At 40.6% G+C, this 26,420-nt stretch overlaps 1 protein-coding gene and 1 long non-coding RNA gene across 5 annotated transcripts; one reads left to right on the top strand and one right to left on the bottom strand.

Annotated features, from left to right (window-relative positions):
• On the bottom strand, nt 1-22,430 carry TSEN54 (tRNA splicing endonuclease subunit 54). Of its 4 annotated transcripts, none has more exons than XM_032209443.1 (12): nt 22,323-22,430; nt 20,251-20,415; nt 18,725-18,788; nt 17,907-17,990; nt 16,352-16,450; nt 14,516-14,568; nt 13,509-13,604; nt 13,289-13,387; nt 10,643-11,265; nt 3,366-3,426; nt 1,785-1,901; nt 1-1,044 (listed from the first exon to the last, which is right to left on the bottom strand). In XM_032209443.1, the coding sequence occupies exons 1-12, from the start codon at nt 22,364-22,366 to the stop codon at nt 894-896; spliced, it is 1,656 nt and encodes a 551-aa protein (XP_032065334.1). In that variant the 5' UTR covers nt 22,367-22,430; the 3' UTR covers nt 1-893. The 4 variants fall into 4 exon arrangements, with proteins under 4 accessions (XP_032065334.1, XP_032065337.1, XP_032065338.1 ...); XM_032209446.1 differs by having other exon boundaries at nt 20,251-20,410; nt 22,323-22,385; XM_032209447.1 differs by lacking the exon at nt 22,323-22,430 and adding an exon at nt 21,771-21,876.
• On the top strand, nt 21,965-26,233 carry LOC116503203. The gene is made up of 3 exons (XR_004254672.1): nt 21,965-22,045; nt 25,861-26,007; nt 26,114-26,233. It is a non-coding gene; the product is annotated as an uncharacterized LOC116503203 (long non-coding RNA).
• The last annotated feature ends 187 nt before the right edge of the window (nt 26,234-26,420 follow it).

Here is a 26,420-nt window from a genome sequence, read left to right as displayed (position 1 = left end):
TTCTGTTAACACAAATAATTTTATTGCTTCTGTTTCCAAACTGAAATAATGGGAAATGCAAAATATTTTTCTCCAATTTCTATGTAAAAATCCTCATGAACAGCTACTCTTAAACAAGGAAATATTCAGTGCCCTTTTTCCTAGTAACAGTGCAAAGTTAAACTGCCTTGGAATTTCATAGTAAGGAGAAAATATCAGGATCTGCAGGGGGAAAAGACATAGCAACCAAGAATGTAAAATAAATTTGCTGATATAAACCTTTTAAAATTGCATCTGGAAGAGTTGCTAGAAAACAAAAATCGTGGTCTTCCACTAACCAAATCCTAAACAAATTAGGTAAATCTTTTAGATCTACAAATAGAAATTAAGTGTTGATATAATTCCATTGATTCTGGCCTTCATCTTTTCTTGTAGAAAAAGTATAACAAATGATCTATATATATTCATCTATTCTCATATGTTCCATGTTTGGGTCTGGAACTGAAGATTACTAAGAAAAAATATTTTTGTCTTTGCTATTTGATGATTCATGAAAGTAGCTTCCAACTTTTACATTCAGCTGATGCCGAAATATATTTTGGGACTCTGCCTAGGCTCAAATTCGTGAACTGTTCCAGATTGGCAGAAATGCTAGCTTAGGTAACAGCAAACTAAAAACAGAGAATTTGTGGATTAAAACAATAAAATAACTGTATTTCTAACCAGAAGAGATGTTGTTGGAACGGATCTTTCTTTTTAGGCTCTTGCCATATAGAATATATGTCCTCTGGCAGCACAGTACTGTTAAATCAGAACTCCGGGCAATATCCTACTGAACAATGTCAAACCCTTAGTAAACATTTATTTCAACACTCCCATTTATAAAACAGCTTTTCCAAATGATACCCTCAGTATCAGGGATAAATATCAATTGGCAATTTGAATTCCTTAAAAGAAAAGAAAGCGAGGTTTCCGTTGTCAACAAGAGCAAACACCACCGGAATATCTCCACTTTGATAAGACAGTTGCTTGACAATCTTCAGGGATGGGACCTGCTCATCAAAACTGGGGAAAAAAAGAAAAACAACTCAACATTTTGAAAAATATATTTGATAATAATTTTAAAGAGTGATATCATAAAAAGTATTACTGCATCTGCGGGCAAGAGACAGAACATATCTGTTCCAATGAAACTTAGAACCATTTATTTATTTTTTTAAAAAGAGTTTCAGGTATCGATGTTAAAAGCAAGAACTCCAATAACAACCAGTATTGTTAGATCCAATAACTGGAGGATCTAGTTTCAGGATGGACTGGGATCAGTCCTAAATCTGTTTTCCCAGCCATCTATCACAACAGATTCATCATACACAGAACAACTGTTGCCCAGGGGTGGAATTCAAAAATTTTAGCAATCGGTTCTCTGCCCAGTTGCTGGGTGGGCATGGCCATGGTGGGTGTGACCTACTTGGCCTCCTACACTACAGTGGCAGGGAGGTGTTTTCGCCCTCCCCAGGCTCCGGAGGCTGGAAACAGGCCCATTTCCCTAACTTCCAGGAGGCCTGTTTTTCGCTCTCCCCAGGCTCCGGAGGCTTCCCTCGAGGGTTAGGGTGGGGCCAGCCAGTCTTTGCAACTACCAGTTCAGCAAACCAGTTGTAAAAATAGGATCCGATTTGCCCGAACCAGCTGAATCCCATCCCTGTGGTTAATTATTTCTCTTTTCCATCAAACCAACTGGACAAGTCATGTAAACACATGAGCAAAATCTATAGAAGATTGAAATTAAGATTACAAGCACCTATTACCTTTGAATGCACATCCGGACATAAGGCTTCCCAGGATCATTCTTTTTAAAAGTTGAAGCACCATCAGCAGGATACACATCAAAATCTATTTTTAGCTCTGATGAATCATTCTGTAATCTGTGGAGTTTAATCATTAGTACAAAAATATCAGCCATTCTCTGATATGCCAAAGGAGGAGAAGTGGGAAAAAAATCTTCAGGCATAGCAAACTGTTCCGACCCCCCCTTGACGGCTCGTTAACAAACACAGGCAGACAAACTTAAAAGGACTTTTCTTTATCAGTTTTCAGTTCAAACTGGCTTCGAGCCCAGAAATAACATAAACATAAATCTCTGATAAGAATTCAAAACAAAAGCTCTTACAAATGCTGCCCTTCTTCCACCGTCTCCACGGATCAGGTTTACATGAAAACACCAAAGCACTTATCCAAGAGTAATAGGCATAATCACGAGTAATAAGCAAGTAATATTGTACCAGACATGGAACACACGAAGGAATGACGTTGACTCCAGCAACTGGGATGTGGCAGCATCCTTCCTTTTATCTCCAAACTTCCTCCCACAAGCCCCAGCTGCATAACTGAATTTTGTATCCCCAAAAAACTCTCAGCAGAACTGCTGAGTCACAACCCTGAATTTTATATCCCAAAAAAGCTCTCAGCAGAACTGCTGAGTAACAACAGCAAACTTAGCAGGAATTATAATTAGCCTTCTCCCTATTTTTTAGCAACCCCAAACAGTTAATGCTGAAAGTTGGTGACACAAGGTCTCACTATTTAAGCTGGAAAGGATATTAAAACTATAGCATAGATTGTAAGCTATTCTTTTATACGAAGAAATCCTCACCAGAACTGCCCCAAATAATTCACTTTCCATTATTGGTACAACCCTGTAAAAATTCTTTTGTTAGGACTGAGTTGGATGAAAGTGCTTGCCAATGGTGGGATTCAAATTTTTACTGGTTTTGTGATCGTGGCTTAGTGGGCATGGCTTGGTGGGCATGGCAGGGGAAGGATACTGTAAAATCTACATTCCCACCCCACTCCAGGGGAAGGTTACTGCAAAATCCCCATTCCCTCCTGATCAGCTGGGACTCAGGAGGCAGAGAATAGATGGGGGTGGGAGCAGCCAGATAAAGAATCATTTTCTCAGAGTGTTCATATGTGATCATCCCCAGAGTGTTTATATGTGATCATTTGGATCACATATGAACACAGCACATTACTGCTACTCATTAAAGCAGATGGATTTTTCATGATCCTATGGAACCCTGAAAAATGCTGCTTTAATGAATAACAGAGATGTCACATGCATATGGGGCAAAACCACTAGTTCCAGAATGTTTTCCAAGTGTAAACTAATGATTTGTAATGCTTGGAAGTAAATATCCCCAAGTATATGCTATATGAGAAAAACCTATGACCCTCCAGAAGTTGTTAAACCTGAACTGTCAGAACTCCAGCTAGTAGGATGTTGCAGAGGACTACAGGTTCTGCATCCTGCTCAATATGACTGTTGCTCATACTTACAATTACCGGGACAGATTAAAAGCATTTAGCTCATTTTCTGGTTTGATACCTACTGAAATGCTTCCTCCAATAAGCGTGAGGGTTGGAAAACACTGATCTGTTGAAGGATGTCAGCTGGAAGAGAAGAGAAGAAATTTGGATTAGGGCCTTCACAAAACATGCCTCTGCGGACTTCCTGGGCGGGACTTACTGATGGAAGCAGCTAAACATAGCTGCTCCCGAGTTACCAGTCGCGTTATCTGTTCAGATGATCATCTATCAGACATCTGACAGACACCTTACTCTTCAGGCAAGAAGGGAAGGAGAGAAGTTTTGTGGAGCAAATGCCTTTCTGATCTTTGCAGCTTCTGTGTCTGCAAAGAGAGAGGGGGGCCAGCTGAAGGCAGAACTGTTCCGTGCTGGAAATCTCCAGCTGCTTTGCAGCTCAAAGTAAGCATCCCTCCCACTCAGATCAAAGATTGAATTACTTGATTTCAAAACGAGCAGATTTCGTATGCGAGAGCATTAATTGTTTATCTAAATCCTAGCTTCTTTTTCACAAGATCCTCTTCCGTTATTTTATCTATTTTAAGAGGCGTTTAAAATGGTGACGAGCCAGCTGAATTGCTGAGTAACAATGTTTATCTAGTTATACGGAGTTTCAAAACTTCAAAGGAAGGGAGTGAATTATTTTGCCTCACAGCCGGCCAACAGATGTTTATTAATTAGTTTCACTTTTAAAAGACTCTTTGCTAATATAGAGACATTCAAAACAGTGGTGATTATGCTGAACTGTTTCGTTACAATGCTTATTTTTTTGAAACCTTCTGCAAAGTCCTACGAAGTTTATAAAAAGAAAAAAAGTACCTCTTTCCACAACTGTATAGCAGGCCAGTAGAGTTTTCCTAATTGCTTGAAGATAAAACTTGGAATGGCCTCAAAACCAAATCCTAATCTGAAACCACCTTCTTCTTCAGCCCCCAGAAGCACATCGCCAATACTTGGTACAAAGTCACAGCCACCGCCCTCTATGCCCCCTACTGGAGAGTTACTAACAACAGAACTCTTCCTGAGAGAACTGAGTGAAGCTCATAACATGCTGACAATTAAAGTGGAAAACAAACTGAAAGAGTTTAAAGAGGAGATAAAAGGGGAGATAAAAGAGGAGATAAAAGAACTTAAGGATGACTTGTATGAAAAAATTGATACCAGGGTTGCTAAAATGAAAGATGATATGCTGGGACTTGTAACTGTACTGACAGAACATGTTTCTGGAATTGAAGATAGTCTAGAGGATCTTAACGAAGCTAACACCAATTTGACATCCAAAACTGAGGTGGTGCAACAAAAAGTTGAAAACGCTGAAAAAGAAATTATTATGATACAGTACAGGCAGATGGAGCTGGCATTAAGAGTAAGGGGGTTGCGTGAGGATAAACAGGAGAACTTGAAACAGATTCTTTCAGAAGCCTTTGATTGTCTGGTGGGAAGACCGGGGTCTAACTTTGACTGGCAGATCGATAAAATTTATCATGTTAATTCTTGGGTGGCAAAACAGAAGCAACTCCCCCGAGACATAGTTATATATTTCACTACAAGAGAGTTCAGAAACATGATATTACAAGAGTCTTATAACACTAGGCTCCAAATTGGGGGCCAGGATTTGACTGTTTTGAAAGAAATACCACCTCAAATGCTAAGAGCCAGGAGGGACTATGCTTTTTTAGTGGAAGAACTCAGAAACCGACAGATACAGTACAGATGGGACGCGCCATTTGGTATTATATTTACATCTGACAGGCAAAGATATCGTCTCAACTCCATATGGAAAGCTCAAGATTTTTATCACAATATTTTGAAGGCGGGACACCCTGCACCATCTGGATCCGGAGAAAGACCCCAAGAAGGAAAAGACATACAGCAAACCACACAACTACCAGACAAGATGTACTATCTCCCCTCCCTAGAAGGGCAAGGTGTTATGGAACAAAGACCTAGCCGTATGACTACCAGACGAACGGAAAAACAAGCTAAAAGGCAACAACCTCAACAATCACCGGCCATCGATCAAGGAGTTACAGCAACAAGCTCAGAAGCCGTGGGAGGAGCTAGGCCAAAGGTTAAACAGGCTATGCAGGAGGCTCTAAAAAAGCTTCAGGTAACCAAAGATGACAACTAAGATTTTAACATGGAATGTCAATGGACTGAATTCTCCACAGAAGAGAAAGAAAATATTTCACTATCTTAAACAGTTTAAGAATGATATAATTTGTTTGCAAGAAACTCATATTAAATCAACTGATCAAAAATATTTGATTAACTCAAAACTTGGTCAACATTTTGTAGCTTCTGCTATGGAAAAGAAAAATGGTATAGTTGTATACTTAAGAAAAGACATCAAAGCTGAATTAATTGAAGCGGATCCCTTTGAAAGATATATCGCATTAGATCTAATCTTAGAAGGGAAAAAGACATTACTTTTGGGAATTTATGCTCCTAATCAACAGCAAGACGGATTCTATAGAAATCTTCATGCTAAATTAGTACAGTGGGACTATAGGTCTTGTATACTATTGGGTGATTGGAATGGTGTGATAGACACTAAAAGAGATAAGAAGACTTCTCGCCCAAATACTAAGATGCGAGCAAAGCTACCCAAACCTTTTTTTGATATGATGGACGACTTTGAATTGAGAGATATTTGGCGAGAAAGAAACACAGAGGAATATGATTTCACTTCCTTTTCTGATAGACATCAATCCCTTTCAAGGATTGATTTTATACTAATCACTAATGATTTGCTTTCTAGGGTGAAGAAGACAAAGATTGCGCTAGGGTCCTTTCGGATCATAACCCAGTTTGGATGGAATTGGAAAGGGCAGTGCAGGCAAGAAGGTCTTGGAGATTGAATGAAAACTTATTTAGATATGAAAAGTATATTAATGATTGTAAAAAATTGTTATCTGAATACTTTGTTTTGAATATGAATAAGGGTACACCTATGGAATTCGTATGGGATGCAAGCAAAGTGTATATGAGAGGAGTGCTGATGAATATAAATAAAACACATAGATATAAACAAGGGCTAAAACGAACAGAATTGGAAGAGGAAATTAAGAGGAAAGAGTTGGAGTTAACAATGAATCCAGGCGATACAAAGGTTAAAGAAGCAATCATCATATTAAAATCTCAATTTGACATGTTGATCTCTGACCAGGTAGCCACTAGTTTATTATATGCAAAACACAATACTTTTTGTAACGCAAACAAACCTGGCAGATGGTTAGCTTATCAGATTAGGAAAAAAAGGAAAACTCGAAATATATCTAAACTGACTTACAGAGGGAAGGTGTTTCAAGAGGAGGAGATTCAAAAGGCATTTCGGGAATTTTTTACAGAATTGTATAAAGGGGATAAAATTAATGGTTTAGATATAGACAAATATTTAGATAAAGAGAAAATACCCTCAGTTAGAGAAGAGCACAGGCAAAAATTGAACCAATCAATAACCTTGGGGGAAATTTTGCAGGTAATTAAGCAATTAAAGTTAGGGAAAGCACCAGGTACAGATGGTTTGACAGCGGTTTACTATAAAAATTTACAGTTAGAAATGGTAGAACTAGGAGGGATGCTAGGATGTGAGGTAGTCAAAAAAGTCAAATATCTTGGGGTTAATATTTTAACCTCAAACGGGAAATTATATAAGCATAATTATGAACCACTTTGGCATAGTATACAGATAGAGATGAAAAAATGGGAGAAATTGCACTTATCTTTGTTGGGTAGGATAGCGGCAGTGAAAATGAACATCTTACCAAAATTTTTATTTCTCTTCCAAATGTTACCTATACTTAAAAAAGATGCGAATCTTTTAGAATGGCAGAAGGGTATCAACAAATTTGTATGGGCAGCAAAGAAGCCGAGGGTAAAGATGAAAATAATGCAAGATGTACGCGAGAGAGGAGGCTTGAAATTATCTAACCTAAAACTATATTATGATGCAGTGGCGCTATCTGTAATTAGTGATTGGACTCATTTAACTAATGATAGAATATTGAATATTGAGGGACACGATCTGGTATATGGTTGGCATGCTTACCTGTTATTCAACAAAAAATTGGACAAGAATTTTAAAAGTCAAATTTTAAGAAATGCTTTACTGCGGGTCTGGGAAAAATACCAATACAAATTAAATGACAAGATACCCATGTGGGCAATTCCTAGACACGCAATTGAAAATATGAATATAGCACAAAAACAGGATAGAATTACTTACAGACAGCTTCTCATTTTGGAAAGGGGGGTACTACAACTAAAATCTTTAGAGGTATTAAAAGAGGAGAAGGTAGTTCAAACATGGTTCCAGTATAGGCAATTACAGGCCAGGTGGAAAATAGATCAAAAAATTGGTTTTATCCAAGTTGAGGATAATCTGTTTAAACAAGTAAGAGATCAAAGCTTTAATGCATATAAAGAGGATATATAATGTATTAATACAGATGGATTCGGAAACAGAATTAGTTAAAGATTGTATGATAAAGTGGGCTCAAAATATTGAAGAACCAATAATGTTGGATACATGGGAAAGAATCTGGGTAAGAAATGTGAAATTTACACAAGCTCAAAACCTGAGAGAAATTTTTTATAAGATGTTCTATAGATGACATTTAGATCCTAAAAAGCTGGCTTTTATGTATCTGAATTTACAGCCTAAATGTTGGAGACGTGGTTCTCTCGATGCTACATATTTTCATATATGGTGGACCTGCCAAAAGGTTAAGGCATTTTGGATAAAAATATGGTGGATTATGCAAAATATCTTTAAAAGAAGGATAAAGTTTACTCCTCAGTTATTTTTACTAGTATATGTACTGACTTTACAGTGGTAGAGACTAACTTGATTCTGCACCTAATAACGGCAGCAAGACTGTTGGTGGCGCAATACTGGAAGAAGGAAGACTTGCCTACAACTCAAGAATGGACATTGAAAGTTACAAATTTAGCCGAGATGGCTAAAATATCGGCATATCTTAAAGATCACTCAAATGAGAGATATAAGCGAGACTGGAAAAAATGGATTGACTATATACAAAATAAATACGGGACCAAGAAATTCCAGTTAGCCTATGCTTAAGATCAGGAATGATTTAAATTGTTTAAAGTTAGCTTAGCAAGAAGAAGCTAAGATCAATCTAGAGATGTTATTAATTTCTTAATTTCTTTTTTCTCAATAGATTTTAATCTGTGTTTGTTAAAAATCTATACTGTGTACGGGTTCTGGGAAGTCGGGGGGGAAGGAGGAGGGGGGTCGGGGGGGAGGGTGGAGGGAGGGGGAGGTATACATTAGGCTAGACACGATGTGTTAGTTCTCAATGCAATTTGACTTCACATGTATATTGTTTTTCTCTAATTTTTCTTTAAAAATAGGATAAGCCAAATACATTAACATATAGTGGAAATACACCGAGGGGAGGAGGAGTAGGAAAGAAGAAAGATGGGTAGAGAGGGATGGGAGAGAGGGTGAGGGGGGGAAGGCGAAAGGGAAGGGGGGGAGCGGATCTGGAGAGAGGAGTGGTAGAGGGCGAGGGGAAGTAGGGCAGAGGGGGATGATAGAGGGAAGATAGAAAATTGGAGGGTGGTGGAAGAAAGAGGTGTATGGAGGATGGAAGAGGTATATGGGGCTTTTATTTTCTGGGGCATTGTCGACAAGAGGAATTGATGCAATTACTGTTTAATACTGTATGGGGTATACATGTGAGTGTATGAAAATGAAAATAAAATATACTAAAAAGTAAAAAAAAAAAAAAAAAACATGCCTCTGCCACCAAGCCAGCTATTCTGACATTCAGAAATACCCATCACCTTAAAGAAGGCCGCGTGTATCCTTCTTCAGAGAACAAAGGTCAGACTTTTTTCTCTTTTTCAGAAGCCATGATATTGTTCTGACCAAGGCTTCCCAAGAGCATGAAGCAAACTCCTTGTCCTGACAAAAAACCCTTTTATTAATTTACTGTGAATTCTGCTCATTCACATCCAGCAAAGTCTTTCAAGGGAGGATTTACAGTCACAGACCTTATCTGGCTTGGAGAGCTACCAGGCCGATACCTGCAAAACCTGGCAAGGAGTCTCAGGAGAATCAGTAACCAATTAAGCGAACTAATTGTCTCCATCAAACTCCACTCCCCTTTAGTTCCTCTTTTATTTCCTCTGGGAGGGCCCATCCATTCTCCACCTGTTGTCTTACTCCCAAGTTGACCCCGGTTCTTTAGCTGTTCCTTTCATCTGGCAACTCTGCCCATGCGCACACTGGGAACAGGCTCCAGCTGTTCGTCTGCCTCCAGCTATTCATCTGACTTTTTTTTTCTTAATTGTTAAAATGTTTTTATTTTCCATTTTTCATTTTCATAGTCACATATATACTATGCATAACCGGGGCCATACAACATTAAACAATAATCACAGCAGTTCCTCTTGTCAACAATACCCCCAGAAATATAAATAAAATAAAACTCAAACTCAAATAGAAACCCAATATACCTCTTCTGCTCTCCATACACCTCTTTCTTCTGCCCCCCTCCAACTTACTATCTTCCCTCCATCATTCCCCTCTACCCTACTTCCCCTCCCCCTCTACCACTCCTCTCTCCCAGTCCACTCCCTCCCTTCCCACCCTCCCTCCCATCCTCTCTCCCGCCCTCTCTACCCCTCTTCCTTCTATCCCACTCCTCCTCCCCTTGGTGTATTTCTACTATATGTCAATGTATTCAGCTTGTCCTATTTTTACGGAGAAATTAAAGAGAAACAGTATACATGTGAAATCGCATTACATTGAAATCTAACACATAGTATATGTCCCCCACTCCCCTACCCTCCCCCCTAACACCCCACCTCCCTCCCCCCCTGACTTCCCAGAGCCCGTACATGGTATAGATTTTTAACAAACACAGTCTAGAATATATTGAGACAAAAGAAATAAAAAAAGAGGTTAATAACATCTCTACATTGATCTTAGCTTCTTCCTGTTACACTAACTTTGAACAGTTTAACTCATTCCTGATCTTAAGCGTAGACTATCTGGAATTTCTTAGTCCCGTATTTGTTTTGTATATAGTTAATCCATTTTTTCCAGTCTCGTTTATATCTCTCATTTGAATGATCTTTAAGATATGTCGTCGGACTCTGAAGGCAGCTGATAACTGGCATATGACTCTGGCCCCCTCTCCGCCTCTGACACAGAGCCCTCCTCAGATCCTTCCCCAGCCTCCAGGACTGGCCCATGTTCCTCCCCAACCTCCTCACTGTCCAAATCTGCTGCCAGCTCCACTGGGCACTGGCGGTCCACAACAGATACCTGTGGAAAGTCCTTGGCTTGGTTTCACAAGTGGGGCAATTGTCTGTATGCAGAGATCTTCCCAACCACTCCTCTCTCTCAGAAGTGCCTTGTATTCTTGCCAGGTGGTGCAACGCTGGACTTCAGCATCCTCATTGACACTGATTTTGTATTTGCTGTCCCACTTCAGCTGCTCCTGTTCCTTGCGGGTCAACCGCTCCTGTTTCTGGTTGAGCCTCCTGTGCCAATGGCTTGTGTCAATTGCCTGTGCTGCTACATTCTCTGGGAGGAACCTCTTATCAGGCTCTGGCAGGAACACTTGAGGGCAATCAGCCCCCATGTTAGGAAAACCAATGGAGGTGAAATTCCACCTGGATGCACAGGTATCCTTATGGCTTTCCGCAAAGGTCTTCCTACATGTCTCTTTGTAGTTCTGAGAACAGGTGGGCAATTCACTGCAGTCTCTTGTGATACCTGAAGATGGGACCAATTCAATATTTGCAATGTTTGGATCCGGTGTCTTTATTGTTGCTTTGGGTGAACCATCTGATGCGGTAGAACTGGAATTAGCATGACAGATCTTAGCCTTTTTGGGTGACCATTCTTGGGATTTCTCAGATAGCTTGGGTTTCTTCTCTTGCGATCTTATAAAAGAGGAGGGGATAAAAACATGGGCACAGATTATCTGTTACTATCCCAGAATTATTCAAACCTGTTATTCATAAACTGTCGTTCAAAAGGATGCAAGTAATTATACCTCATTCCCCTTTAATCATTTTTTCAACCAATAATTCAGTCCATTCAAAAACCTCTAGACATGTAAAATACTCAAACAAGTTATTTAGTTGCCGGATCAAACTAGCAGTTTAAAAGTGACAGCTTTTATTTGATCGTTGGGAACCAATGAGAGGCAGTATGCAAGTTTAATGAAGTATTATCAATGGTTTAATTTCTTAACAGTTTATTAAACTAGCTATGTCATTTGAATTCTGAATCACTTGAAAGGTATTAACCATTTTTGAGGACAGCTGTGTGATATTAATCATTCCTAGAGCATAAACCCACCATAGCAAGGCCATCCCTGTTCAAGAAAGAGCATTGCTGTGTGCCAGAATTTTTTTTGCTAAGGGTTAATCTGTGCATTGAAATTTTGGATAAAAACGTAATTAATGCTGTACCTGTTGCTTCAGTGGGTATGCGCTTTCATCCAGAATACATCTAGCACCAAATTTTTAAACCTGCAAACCACCTGTTAAGTTTCCATCTTTTTGAGACTTTAACTTAAAGGTAAAGGTTCCCCTAGGACATATGCTAGTCGTTCCCAACTCTAGGGAGCAATGCTCATCTCCGTTTCAAAGCTGAAGAGCCAGCACTGTCCGAAGACATCTCCGTGGTTATGTGGCTGGCCTGACTAAACACTGAAGGCACATGGAACACTATTACCTTCCCACCAAAGGTGGCTCCTATTTTTTCTACTTGAATTTTTAAATGCTTTCGAACTGCTAGGTTGGCAGAAGCTGGGGCAAGTAATGGGAGCTCACTCCATTACAAGGCGCTAGGGATTCGAACTGCTGAACTGCAGACCTTCTGGCCGACAAGCTCAGTGTCTTAGCCACTGAGCCACTGCGTCCCTGCGATGTTAACTTATTTGTTCTCATTTATCCCTCTGCCAAATCCAGATAGTGAATTAGCATCTCCAGACCCTCCCTTGATTAAGGTAAGTCAGAGAAAGAAAACTTGGTGTTCCCAACATGATGATGATCTTATTTTAAAACCTTCAAAATGATTGACCTCATATGTACTTAAAATGGCAACAGGATGATCCTCCTATGGTGTGTCACTCACAACAGTCACTCCTGATTTTTTTTTTAAGTGGGCAAGTCATACAGGTATGTCTTGTAATATATTTTTCTTACTAACTGTAGCTAATTTTTCTTTTTTAAAATCAGGGACCAGAAATCTATGATCCTCAGGTGCTCCCACTATAGGAAGTCCTTGACTTAAGAACTGTAATGGAACCTGCCCATCATGCTTATAACTTGTGACAGGCATCAATATGTTCACCTACGTGACTAAGTAAATTTTGTGACCTTTTTTGCAGTAGTCATTAAATGAATCTGCAGTTGTTAAGTGAAGCAAGGGTTCACCACAGGCACAGTTTTGCCAAAAAAAACAAAAATAAATGCCAGTTTTGGGCAAAAACATTGTAGAATGCCATCATGTAACCACAGAATGTTTCAAACATAATAAATATGGCCCAATTGATATAAGAACCTGAAGTGCGGACAAGTGATCGCAGGAGGGGCACAATTGTTGGAATTGTTCAAATTCAGGACAAAAGCACTCCTAAGAGGTCCATCGTAACCTCAAATGCTTTCTCGGCAATGGGTTGTAAGTTAAAGACTGTCTGTAGTGGGAGTACCTATACACTATCGGCCATGTTGGCTGGGGTTGCTACAAATTATGTTCAGCAGTAACTTGCTCTCCATCTAGAGGTGTAATAGCGAACTTATGGCATGTGTGCCAGAGGTGGCATGAAGAGCCGTCTCTGTGGGCACGCACGCCGTCGCCAACTGCTTTTCCAGATTTCGTCACGCACACTGGAACCCAGAACACCGCAGCTGGCCGGCACAATGGAACCTGGAAGAGCAGCTGGCTGCTGCGCACATGTGCACTGGACAGCTGCTATCTTCCAAGTTCTGGTGCTCCGATGCACACACGCTCCAATGTTGGCACTCAGTGCTGAAAAGGTCAACCATCACTGATCTACAGCAAGAGACAAATATGAAGACAAGAACAAAACAGATGCATTTCTCAGTGCTTAATTCCATGCCCACCTGGGGCTGGTTTGTCAAGGCCATCACTCCCACTGCCCACGTGCTTTTACCTGGGGCTGGAGCATCTCCTCTTGTGGCTGCTTCTCTCCCTGCTTTGGTAGTGGCTATCCAGATTCAGCTGCCTCTCGTAAGGTGTTGGAACAGTGCTGTAAAAGAGAAATCCACCCAAAAAAGATCAAAACAATCGGTTCAGAGACAGCAACAGGTCACACTAGAAAAGCAAACCTTTCCTCCTTTTTCTTCACTGATTAACCACCTGCTCAGTTAAAATCAAACAGAGAAGCAAAAGGCCAGAAGAGAAATACAATCATCTCAGGAAGTAGGGATATTACTACTGTAATGCGCTCTACATGGGGCAGCCCTTGAAGAGAATTCGGAGACTTCAGCTTGTCCAGAATGCAGCCACGCAAGCGATTGTGGGTGCACCCCGGTACACCCACGTCACACCTATCCTCCGCGAGCTGCACCGGCTGCCTATTGGTCTTCAGATACGCTTCAAGGCGCTAGTCGTTACTTTTAAAGCCCTACATGGTATCGGACTTGGGTACTTGAGAGACCGCCTTCTGCCAATTACCTCCCGACGACCAATTAGATCCCACAGATTAGGCCTCCTCCGGATTCCATCAACTAGCCAGTGTCGATTGTCGACCCCCCCGGAGGAGGGCCTTCTCTGTGGCTGCTCCGGCCCTCTGAAATGATCTCCCCGTGGAGATTCGGACCCTCACCACCCTTCAGGCTTTCCGCAAAGCCGTCAAGACCTGGCTGTTCCGGCAGGCCTGGGGCTGATGAGTTCCCAGCCCCACTCGGATTGTTGCGGCTGTTGATTAATTTTTAAATCTGTTTTTTGTATTTTGTTTGTCTTGTTTGTTTGCTTTGTATTGTCCCCCCTCCCTATTTTGGTTTGTTAGCCGCCCTGAGTCCCTTTGGGAATAGGGCGGCATACAAGTTTAATAAACAGTTAAACAGATATTGAGAGGGGAGAAGAGGGAGCAGAGTTAAAGAGATGCACAATGGACACACTGCCAGGAGAGAGGGAAAATGATTGTCAAACAATTACCTGGAATGGAATCTCAAAACGATGTAACCCAGTCGCTTCAAGTGGCTGTATACCTTACAATAGGAATGAAATGTAAGCAGTTCACATGAGAAAGGACTCTACATTCTTTAGAGATTCAGTTATCAAACTCTTTTTTAACCTGAACTGTGAAGTCACCTTCCTACTGGTAGGTGGTTCACACATACAATGTCTCCCATATATACATACAGGATGATTTGTAGATGCTCCCAGTTGTTAAAAAGGTGTATCTATATCAAAGAGGCATTTAAATAGCCATTTGTCATGCAAACAAAACTTTGAATACATTAAAGTGGTTCCACCACAAAACCGCGCTCGACTAAACCGCGTCCGACTAAACCGCGTCGCTGACGTCATCAACAGGGCGACAACAGCGCGGAGACAGAAGCACGCTGTAAACCCTAAACCTAAAATTAACCCCTAACCCTAAACCTAACCCCCCTAAACCTAATCCTAACCCTTAACCTAATCCTAACCCTTAACCTAACCCTAAACCTAACCCTTAACCTAACCCTAAACCTAACCCTAACCCTTAACCTAACCCTAAACCTAACCCTAAACCTAACTCTAAACCTAACCCTTACCTTAAGTTGAATCGGCTTGCTTTCAAAGCGCTATTTAAAGCGCCCTTCTTTCTCCGCACTGGCTGTTGTCGCCCTGTTGATGATGTCAGCGACGCGGTTTAACCGGGCACGGTTTAGTCGAGCGCGGTTTTGACGGGTCACGCATTAAAGTCAACTGCACAAAATCAATTTAACTGATTCAACTTGCACCCTTCACAAAAGACAGAAAATTAGGGCTGCAAGATCCACACCAGAAGGCAGTTGTGTCAAACTATTTCCATAAGGCTGCCAAGACAACATAGGCCTATCCATGTAGTTACTAGGAGTTGAGCCCCATTCAAGGGAAACTTTACTTTTTTAACTTTCAAGTAAACATATAAAATTGTAATACAAATGTGATGAGACCCCAAAATTACAAGTGACATGGGGATAATTAACATGCTGCATCATTTTTAAAATTTAACAACGATCGCTCTTTTCATCTGAGCACAACAAATATTGTTTTTTCCCATCCACCCACAGAATATCATGATTTTAATTAATGAGATTTTGTACCCCATGGTCTCTAAGGATTCTAATCAATATTGAAGTCTCATCTGAATAAACTTAAGAACATCATAGAAATATTTCACTGATGTCTGCTCTATTTTTAAAACAAACCACCCTTAAAATAAGGAAGACACTATATAATAATCAGATATCACAAAAGGCTCAATGCAATCAGCATTTGCATTGATGGAGGTATGAAATATTATTAACAAGTTATGTTGTCAATTATTAACAAGTTAAATAACAGTATGTTTTTCATCCAACCATCAAGTCCCTAAGCAAACTGGTAAAGCTAAGGACAGTTGCCTGAATTCTGCACATTGGGTCTAATACAGTATTTGCTCAGGCCATTCAGCAATATTTAGGTTGGACTGCAAGTACCCATTATTGATGCTTCAAAGGCAGGACTAGAAACAGGATTTTAATGAGTAATTCCTCTTTTCAGTCTACTCTACTTTTTAGGGAATACCATCAAGACATCATACTGCACAGTAGTATTGTCCTTGTGAAAATAAAGCTGGACAGCAGCATTCATTGTATAAGCAGTTAACCTCAAATTTCAATGGAATATTGTCACATGCCCATTCACGTCAACTTAACTGCACAACTAATTGTGATAATGTAATTACAACAGAACTGCCTGCTTTGAAATTTAATGCTTCTTTTAAATTGCCAAATTTCCCTTCCAATTGTACTTGAAATGCACCTGGTATTTTGGTAGGCTGACCGACTTTGGGGACAGCAGATCCTCATAAGCTTCCTGGACTGACAAAGGTAGGTCTTTGTAAAATAACTGAAGGGATCCCTGTAAGAAAAAAAAATCAATGTTCAGGAACTGTGCAAACCTATCATTGTGGCCATTGCCTCAGATATTCCCTGGGATCTGAAGAACTACACCAAGAGCTGCCCATGTCAACTGGATGTCTGCAGAGATGCTCCTCGTGTAAAATGGTCTTTGAGATCAATGGTCTGTGATGTATTGTGATAACATTGTTTAGCAATGGCAATCCCAGCAGTCCCCATTCCCATTGTTAAATGAGGGTTTGCAGGTTAAGGGAGGACCGCACATTATTTCAGCTTGGGACTTTCAGTCAGCTTCCATCAAACAAACTCAATGGGGAAGACAGCTGGAAGTTGCAATTCCTGATCATAACAACCCTTTTCTTAGGTGGCTGTAAGCCATGCAGCAGGCAGATGAGAGTGCTGCCATGCAAATGGGCAGGGTGTGGTTGCTGTAGTTTGGTGCAAGTGAGGCCAAGTGGGTAGATGTGCTGTAGTGCAAGCATAGCTGGGTAGGGAAGCATGCCTTCTCAGGAGAAAAAACAATGGGAGCAAGAACAACTTGCAACCTTACCCACGCTTCCAAATTGACTTTACTTGTGGATAGCCAGCAGACAAGGTTGTAAATAGTGTTCACATGACCATGGGATGTTGCAACCATCACATACGTAAGTCAGTTATCATGTTCCTATATGTGATCATATGGGTGCTATAGCCACAGCTTTGAGGATTGGTTGTTACCACTTGTTCAGTGCTTTGAACAATTGCTGAATGAGTGGTTGTTAACCTATTATCTCAAGATACAGGAATTGGTTTTACAGTACAATAGGGCTTATAGAACGATCACACACAGAATGATCACACAGACCCACAGAATGGGGGCAAATTCTGTAAATAAAACACCTGCAATGAGAATACTGCAGCAGTCTTGATGATACTACCCAATTCCTAGAACTGTACACTGGTATTTATAAAGTCACGTACATCTATATTTTTCAAACAGATGTGCTTTCTGCAGAAGAAACTAGTGTTGCAATATCAGGAAATGGGAGATGGGAACTTTTCCTGCGAGTCTGCTCATCCCAACCTGCATATTCATAAGAAAGGTTTGACATGAAGATGTGGCATTTATTCAGAAGATCTTCTGTGTAACCCTGATTGTCCAGGATTCTCAATTCTATGGAGATTGCAGTGTGGTTACTCTATCATTTCAGACATTCCCACTAGTACAAGGTTAAGACAGAGAGCCAGGTCCCCTAAACAGATTTCTCCCTTAACTCTTGAAAAAGTATTATATGGCTGTAGTCACTCTAGCATCCCCACCTCCTAATCCTGTTTTCCAAATACTTAGGCAACTTCCTTTCGTAATTTACATGATTATTCTGTGGCAAAATTTGGAACTATGTGTCAAGTCTACAGAACAGGAGAGATGCTTAGCTACATGAAATCGCTTCATAAGCTTGTGAGTATGATTTACTTACGCATTCTAGGAGATACAAGGCTTCTTCTGGAAGCAGGCACTGTTTCCCATGCTGTGTAAATCCCATGGTGTGCCAGAATTTCCCCTGATGGCAACAACAAACAATGTTAATTTAAGAGATCAATCCTCTATTAACGTTTCCAAAAGAACAAAATAAGTTCTGAGGTTTTTGGCACATTCTAGGAGTCTGTCACTTCGTGATTCAGTTGGAGCATCTCCATCTGAATTAAGACTGTACTGAAGAAGGGAATCTCATCCTTTTGCCAAAGGCTTGAATTACAATTAGGGAACATAAAATCCCAGAATTCTTAGTCTCTCAATGCACCCTATTGTATGAGTGTGGGAGAAGTTAGCCTGATGTCCGGTTCTCCCAAATTCAGGGATTGAATTATTGGAGGTGAGACAATAAGAAGTATTCAATAACCTTGTCTTAATTTTCAAAACAGCTGTCTTTTAGACCACTATGGGAGACAGGAAACAAATCAAGAGTAACAGATTCATTTGCTCATCCCGTATCTTCTTTACCCAGATTACTTCCAAGAATCATAGCTGGTTCCAGTATAAACACTGCCACAGCTACAAGCCAAACCCTGCAAATACAGGGTTTTTTTGAGCCATCTGATGAAAGAGAGAGGGCACACATTATTTGGTGGCAATGTCATAATATGAAAACTGAAATCAACCCCATTATTTCTGGCTCTGATCTGAAAGAAGCCTGTGGCTACTGATATGTAATGCTCTGAGATAGAAGTTGATAACAGTAAGTTATTTAAGAGAGTAGGAATGACATCTTATAAAAGATACGGTAGTAAAACTTACTGCAGGGGATTTTAGTTCTACAATACTTTCCTGGGGCTTCCACTCAGCCTTCACCAAACTTCCCCTATAAAGGAAATTTAAAAACAAGAGTCTCTATTTGTTCATTCTCCAATATTCTTGGCAATGAAAAAGGAATTAAGAAGTTATTTTAATTTTAACAGGAAGCAGAAGATTTACATCTTCTTAAAATAGGTCCAGAGCAGCTCCAGAATTACTATGCATAAACAACAGATTATTGAACACCCCCCCCCCAAAAAAAAACACCCCATTTTCTACCAGCACAGAACAGCTAATAGAAAAGACACAGATCTAGAAAGAAATAATTTGTGGTGTCTAGATCATAGAGGACTGATTCTTGGTCCTAGGATTTTAAATAAGTTAACCTGTTGAGAGAGTGAAGTTGGGGTTGCTTTCTGTGCTTTGGAAAAGCAGCTGCAGCCAGGCAGAAATGCTTCCCCCCCCCACATCCCTCATGCCGTCATACATTTACTTTACTCACAAGCATCTAAGAAAGTGTTGCTGCTGCCTATGGTAATTGAGCCACTCCCTGGTGTTTTCAAGGATGTTCTTACGCCCAGAGGCAGCATCTCTCCACCTCAGGCCCTTGGCTTACAAGAGCAAATGCTAAGACAGAGTGAGAAGGGTGTAGGAGGAAAGGTGATAGCAAATGACATATACGTAGGGGGAAGTGGAGGCATGAGATTGGCTCAGTGGTGAAATTCAATTTTTTTTACTACCGGTTCTGTGTGCTGGGCGGGTGAAGGATACTGCAAAATATCCATTCCCACCCCACTCCAGGGAAAGATACTGCAAAATCCACATTCCTTCCTCACTCTGGGGCCAGCCAGAGATGGTATTTGCCAATTCTCCGAATTACTCAAAGTTTCCTCTACCGGTTCCCCAGGACCTCTCAGAACCTGCTGAATTTCACCCTGGATTGGCTGTTATTATGAGCTGGTAAGAGGACTTTCATTCAACTGCCAGGATCACAAGTTACTCTATATCCTGCTGGCAGTTCTGCTTAGAGCCTTGCTCAGAGCTTGGCAGTAACTAGAAAATGATTAATCACACTGAAAAAGCACCTCATCCCAATCAATACAAGAACTTTTGGAAAAAGGCAAATAATGCCTTTGGCCAATAATGTCTATCACAAAGGATACTATGGCCATTAATGTCAAAAGCATATAATATAACCAGCATTCCTCTTCCCTCTTTTTATGTAGACCATCCAACAAGATAACAAAAGCAGCCAGTACCATATTTCAATTTAAAAACTTGACTCAAATGTGTCCAGACTCTAGATGTACCTCAAATTGTTAACCAACCAATGTCTCAGTTATTTAGCTAAGAACTATGTATTTGAGAACTGCCTGAAATACTCTGGTTTGCTGGATCAAGAAAAGTTTTTCCCTTTCCTGTTAACAGAGTCCCTTGTGTAAAACTGGAAAAGCTAAAAACATACTAGAGAGAACATTTTAAATTAACTGACAGTTCAGTACTTAGTTCTAGGTGTAATTCATACATACAAACGCACAACACGCTCCTCCTCCAAAAGTTGCCAGTGTTCTTTCCGACATTGATGCAGGTTTGATTCTTGTTCTTTTGTTCCATCAGGAATAAAATCTTTCTGACCAAGTGAGCGCTGGGGGATCTTGTGATCACGTGTTCGAGCTGCCAGCAGTTCTGCTGGGCTTCATTGGAGGTGGGGAGGAATCGGGGGGGGGGGGGGGAGAGAAGGTAAGCATAATCACTTAAATATTCAATTTCTCCATGATGGATTCCTCCAAATATGGTAAACGGTGGCAGATCAGACCACACGTCTATTTAGCCAGCACTGTTTCCTATCAACAGCCAATGCCAGCAACTGCTATGACCCACTTAGCAATAGCAATAAGATTTATATACCGCTTCATAGTGCTTTTACAACCCTCTCTAAGCGGTTTACAGTCAGCATATTGCCCCCAACAATCTGGGTCCTCATTTTACCGACCTCGGAAAGATGGAAGGCTGAGTCAACCTTGAGCCTGTGAGATTTGAACTGCCGAACTGCAGCTAGCAGTCAGCTGAAGTAGCCTGCAGTACTACTGCATTCTAACCATTGCACCACTTCCTTTTACTCTTCCTAAATATCCTTCTATTCAACTTCCCCAATTAACCCCCAGTTTCAGTATGAAGATAATTTATTTTTACATTGTAAGTGTACAACCAGTATTCTTTTATCTTGGCAACTTTAAAACATGTGGACTTCAACTTCTAGAATTCCCCAATTGCCAAACTTAAAAGTTGCCAATGTGGAAAAATGATGGTATACAGAGTTCTAATCTTTTCTCTAAATTAAAAGCTTAAACCTTGTATCCTTTTCAAGGAGAATAACTGTCAGAGCCTACAGCACCACCAGTCTGCATGTGTACCCACTTTTTGCCAAAATGCCCACCTTACATGGCTCTTTTGCTTATTTTAGTGAAATACCTTTGGAATTCCTCAAACTCTCTTTTTGCACAGGTAGTCCTCAACTTATGAACAATTGAGCCCAAAATTTATGTTAAGTGAAAAATTTGTTTGCCGGGTTTTGCTCCATTTTACGACCTTATTTGCCACATGTTAAGTGAATCACTGCAGTTGTTAAATTAATAACACGTTATTAACTGAATCTGGTTTCCCAATTTACTTCGCTTGTCAGAAGGTCACAAAAGGGAATCACGCGGCTTTGGGACCCTACTACAATTGTCATAAATGTGAGTTATTTGTTAAGCAACCAAATGTAAACCACATGACCATGGGGATGCTACAATGGTGGTAAGTGTGAAAAATAGCCATGTCACTTTTTTCAATTATGTAACCTTGAATGGTCACTTGTCAAACTGTTGTTAAGTGTTCCCTTCCTTAATAGTCATTTACTTTTAAAGTTAGTTTTAGTTTAACACATTTCACTTCAAGCCAGAGAGAAAGAAGGGATCATGCAATAAATTATATTTCTGTTCTATTCTTTGTTGTGACGAGTTCTCATTTCTTTCCATTTTTAGCATATATATTCTTATGCACATACCCGCAGGCTTCTGCTTTGCACTTTTAGCTCCTGAGATTACCTGCTAATCTGCCTATCTCGACCTCCCTCTGCCTGCAATATCTTATCACCTTCCCTTCCCCTTCAATTCCTATGGGAGGAGCAGCCCCGCGAAGACCAGACTATTGCAATTCCTGCCAAAGAAAAGGAACGGGCTCCATATACAAGTGAAATCATTTCTAGGGAGGACGGGACCAGCTGAGCAAACCGAATGGTTGCGCGCGACCCCTGAAAAGCAGCCGGCTTGTCGTGGGAAGGTAGCCTCTTATTTTCCCCCTGCCTGGGTGAAACTACTGTCCCTGCATCGCGTGTGCAAGCGGGGCTTCCTGGAGCAAAACTCCTGGCTTGCAGGACGTCAGAACGGCCCGGGGACCAGCCGCACGTGGCAAAGGCGCAGGAGGGAGACGTATAACGCCAGTCCCTCCAACACTTCCGCCCGTCTCTCCAGCTACCCATTCACCTCCCCTCCCGGGGAGGGAGGCGGCTCCTTTAATCTCCTTCATTCCCACGCCGTTCCTCCCCCCTCGCAGATACCTGAGTAAGCGACGTCCGGCCGGAGGTTCTTCTTCGGCCTCCATGGTTAGGTGCCAGTTCGTAGCCACTTCTTCGAACTTCCGCTCTTGCCTGCCTTGCCCGCTGGGTCCTATTGCCGTATTAATCGCGCTTCCGAGCCCAGAATGGCGCGGGTTGAAAAGAATTTGTCGTCTCGAAGAAGAAAGCCGACCGGGCACTATCTACTACGTTTCTAATCCAAATTCTGTTTCAGATGGAATTCCCGCCCCTCCATTCATAGAATAGAATAGAATAGAATTCTTCATTGGCCAAGTGTATTGAACACACAAGGAATTTGTCTTTGGTGCATATGATCTCAGTGTACATAAAAGACAATACATTCGTCAAGAATCATAAGGTACAACACTTAATGATAGTCATAGGGTACAAATAAACAATCAGGAAACAATCACTATCAGTATAAATCGTAAGGTTGCAAGCAATAAGTCATTATTATGCAGTCATAAGTGGAATGAAATGGGTGATAGGATTCATCCAGTCAAACGTTATGCACAGAATAGTTGTGGCACATAAAGGAAGAAGTGTCATCACACAGATGTGGAGGAGCCTTGATTTAAGCTGGGTATGGCTAAAAAAAGGACTAGGGGTGACATGATAGCAATGTTCCAAGGCTGCGACAAAGAAGTGGGGATCAACCTATTCTCCAAAGCACCTGAAAGCAGGGCAAGAAGTAATGGATGGAAACTAATCAAGGAGAGGACCAGCCTAGAACTAAGGAGAAATTTCCTGACAGAACAATTAATCAATGAACCAGCTTGCCTCCAGAAGTTATGGGTGCTCCAACACTGGAAGTTTTTTTTAAAAAAAGATTGGACAACTATTTGTCTGAAATGGTATAGGAGTTCCTGCCTGAGCAGGGGGTTGGACTAAAAGACCTTCAAAGTTTCTTCCAACTCTGTTATTCTGGATGCCACTGCTAGATCAAATTGGGTACCCCAGGGCTCTGTTTTAGGCCCAGTACTCTTCAACATATTCATCAATGATTTCGATGAGGGGATAGATGGGGAACTCATCAAATTTGCAGATGACACCAAGCTAGCAGGAATAGCCAACACTCCGGAAGATAGGCTTAAGATATAAAAGGATCTTGACAGATTTGAACATTGGGCACTACTTAACAAAATGAAATTCAATGGTGAAAAGAGTAAGGTTCTACATTTAGGCAAGAAAAACAAAACACACAGGTACAGTATATATGGTACCTTGCTCAATAGTAGTAACTGTGAGAGGGATCTTGGAGTCCTAGTGGACAATCATTTGAATATGAGCCAGCAGTGTACTGCAGCTGCCAAAAAAGCCAATACAGTTCTAGGCTGCATAAACAGAGGGACAGAATCAAGATCATGCGAAGTGTTAATACCATTTTTGTTAGATTGGGTAATGGATAGGCACACACAGGCTTAATGGAAACAACAGCTCTTTATTAAGTACAACAAGTGAGAAAAATCCAGCGAAGGTTGAGCAGCCCTTTCATAGGGAGCTGTCAGACCCTTCGACCAATAGGATTAAACCTCTGTTCCTGCCGGAACAGAGGACCTTGGTGGAAACCACTGTAGTTAGAACAAGTATCTAACAATTTTATAATGCCTTGGTAAACCACACACTGCATCCAATTTTGGTCTCCACAATGTAAAAAAGATGTTGAGACTCTAGAAAGAGTGCAGAGAAGAGCAGCAAAGATGATTAGGGGACTCGAGAATAAAACATATAAAGAATGGTTGCTGGAATTGGATATGTCTAGTTTAATGAAAAGAAGGACTAGGGGTGACATGATAGCAGTGTTCCGATATCTCAAGGGTTGCCACAAAAAAGAGGGAGTCAAGCTATTCTCCAAAGTACCTGAGGGTAGAACTAGAAGCAATGGGTGGAAACTAATCAAGGAGAGATCAAACCTAGAACTAAGGAAAAATTTCCTGGCAGTTAGAACAATTAATCAGTGAAACAACATGCCTCCAGAAATTGTAAATTCAATTCAATTCAAACCTTTACTGTCAGAGTACCGTGCACAACATGTACAAATGCTCCAACACTGGAAGTTTTGAAGAAGATGTTGGATAACCATTTGTCTGAAGTGTTGTAGGGTTTCCTACCTAGGCAGGGACTGGATTAGAAGACCTCCAAGGTCCCTTCCAATGCTTATTCTCTTCTCTTCTATATTGGTCCCCATGGTTAGTTATGCATCATTATTCCCACATGTTCTCATTTCAAGAACAAGTTTTTAAATGTTTCCAGTTTAGTGTATTTTAGATGTGCAAGGCTTCATAATCCCCAGCTAGCGCATCTTTTAAATGTAGACTCAAGAGTTTCTTAGTCTAGTGAGAAGAAGGACTGGGGGTGTCATGATAGTAATGTTCCAATATTTGAGGGGCTGGCTGCCACAAAAAAGAGGGAATCAACCTATTCTCCAAAGGACCAGAAAGCAAGACAAGAAGCAATGGATGGAAATTAATCAAGAGAAGCAACCTAGAACTAAGGAGAAATTTCCTAACAGTGAGAACAATTAACCAGTGGAGCAGCTTGCATTCAGAAGTTGTGGATGCTCCATCACTGGAGGCTTTCAAGAAGAGATTGGACAGCCATTTGTCTGGAATGATATAGTTATCCTGCTCGAGAAGGGGGTTGGATTAGAAGACCTCGCTTCCAAGTCTGTTAAATTAATTGCAGATCCAGCCAGATTGAACTATAAAACTCTATTGACAATTGTCCTAGAATTGGAGAGCAGATGCCTCTGGACTCATCCCTCAAACAAAGGAGCAAGAACTATTAAAACAAGAATAACTGCAAGAGAAGATCAACTTGAATTAAACATGCAGCATATTATTTCCAAGCATAAAAGAAGTGATGTCGCCTTTTTCCCCACTCACTCCTCTTTATTTGTGTACAATATCTTGCCTTTTTTGATTGTGACCCTCAGGGTAAGCCTAGTCTCTCTTTTAATTTGCATGAAAATTAAAAGACTCTTATTAATGACCAGAGCTGAAAAAAAAGAAAGAATTTGTGAATTATGATTTTGATGTTAGAATAGATAGCTTATGAAAAGAAAATCATGGTCACATTAGAAAGAGAAAAGGTAAAACTGCTGTCATGAAGATAAAAATCTGTTTCTTTAGAATCTTTTTGTATATTTTTGTTTTGCTTTTTATTACTTTTCTTGATTCTTCCTTACTTCAAAATTTGTACTTTTTAAAATTCTGTTCAAAATGTATTCGATAAAAATATTTTAAAAATTAAAAAAAATATTCAGCATTATTTTATATTTTTTATTCCCCTCCCCCTTTATTTTTATAAATAACTCGGCAGCCAACATACGTAATATTCCTTCCTCCTCCTGTTTTCCCCACAGCAACAATCCTATGAAGTGAGTTGGGCTAAGAAAAAGTGAGTGGCTCAAAGTCACCCAGCCGGCTTTCATGCCTAAATCAGGATTAGAACTCAGTGTCCGGTTTCTAGCCTGGTGGCTTAACCACTAGTCTAAACCAAACTCTTTCTATATTTTTAGGTCACCTTAAGTATATTTAGAAACTAAAAGTGATCAATGGATGCGCCTGGTATATTTTGTGTCTCCATACACAACAGAGAAATGTAATGGTAAAAAGAACCCTATGGAGAAAGCAGAGGAGGTGAGGTGTTACCTGATTGCTTTCAGGTAAGTTGCTGTTCTTCAAGTTCACAGACATGGCTTGCAAAAATCCAGATGACCACTAGATGGTAATTAAGACTGTGTTTTTCCTCTGTTTTTGTTTTTCATCCAGATGTTTGCAGATCATATGTGGTAACCCGAATGCTTTGGAACTGGTCACACCAAAAGGGGCTATTCAGCAGGTTCTGACCAGTCCTGGAGAACTGGTAGTGGAAATTTTGAGTAGTTCAGAGAACTGGTAAGTACCACCTCTGGCCTCACCCCCATCTATTCATTTGTCATTTTTTTTTGTCATTTATTAAAATTTATAGGCCGCCCTTTTCCCTGAGGGGACTCAGGGCGGCTTACAATCACGAGGGAGGGGGGTGCAGTATCAAAAAACAAAACAAAATGTGAACAAAGAAAAATAATAAAACACA

This window comes from Thamnophis elegans, chromosome 2 (assembly GCF_009769535.1).
Source record: "Thamnophis elegans isolate rThaEle1 chromosome 2, rThaEle1.pri, whole genome shotgun sequence".
NCBI lineage: Eukaryota > Metazoa > Chordata > Lepidosauria > Squamata > Colubridae > Thamnophis > Thamnophis elegans.
The sequence above is the reverse complement of the archived record's forward strand: the minus strand, read 5'-3'. Positions and strand labels throughout refer to the sequence as shown.

Coding starts and splice junctions, on each gene's coding strand:
- TSEN54 (XM_032209443.1), bottom strand. CDS start 22,366: ATGGAGGCCGAAGAAGAACCTCCGGCCGGACGTCGCTTACTCAG. Junction 13,605..14,515: donor GTTTTGAGATTCCATTCCAG/GTAATTGTTTGA, acceptor TCTCTTTTACAG/CACTGTTCCAACACCTTACG. Junction 11,266..13,288: donor AGCAGCTGTCCAGTGCACAT/GTGCGCAGCAGC, acceptor CTCTTTTATAAG/ATCGCAAGAGAAGAAACCCA.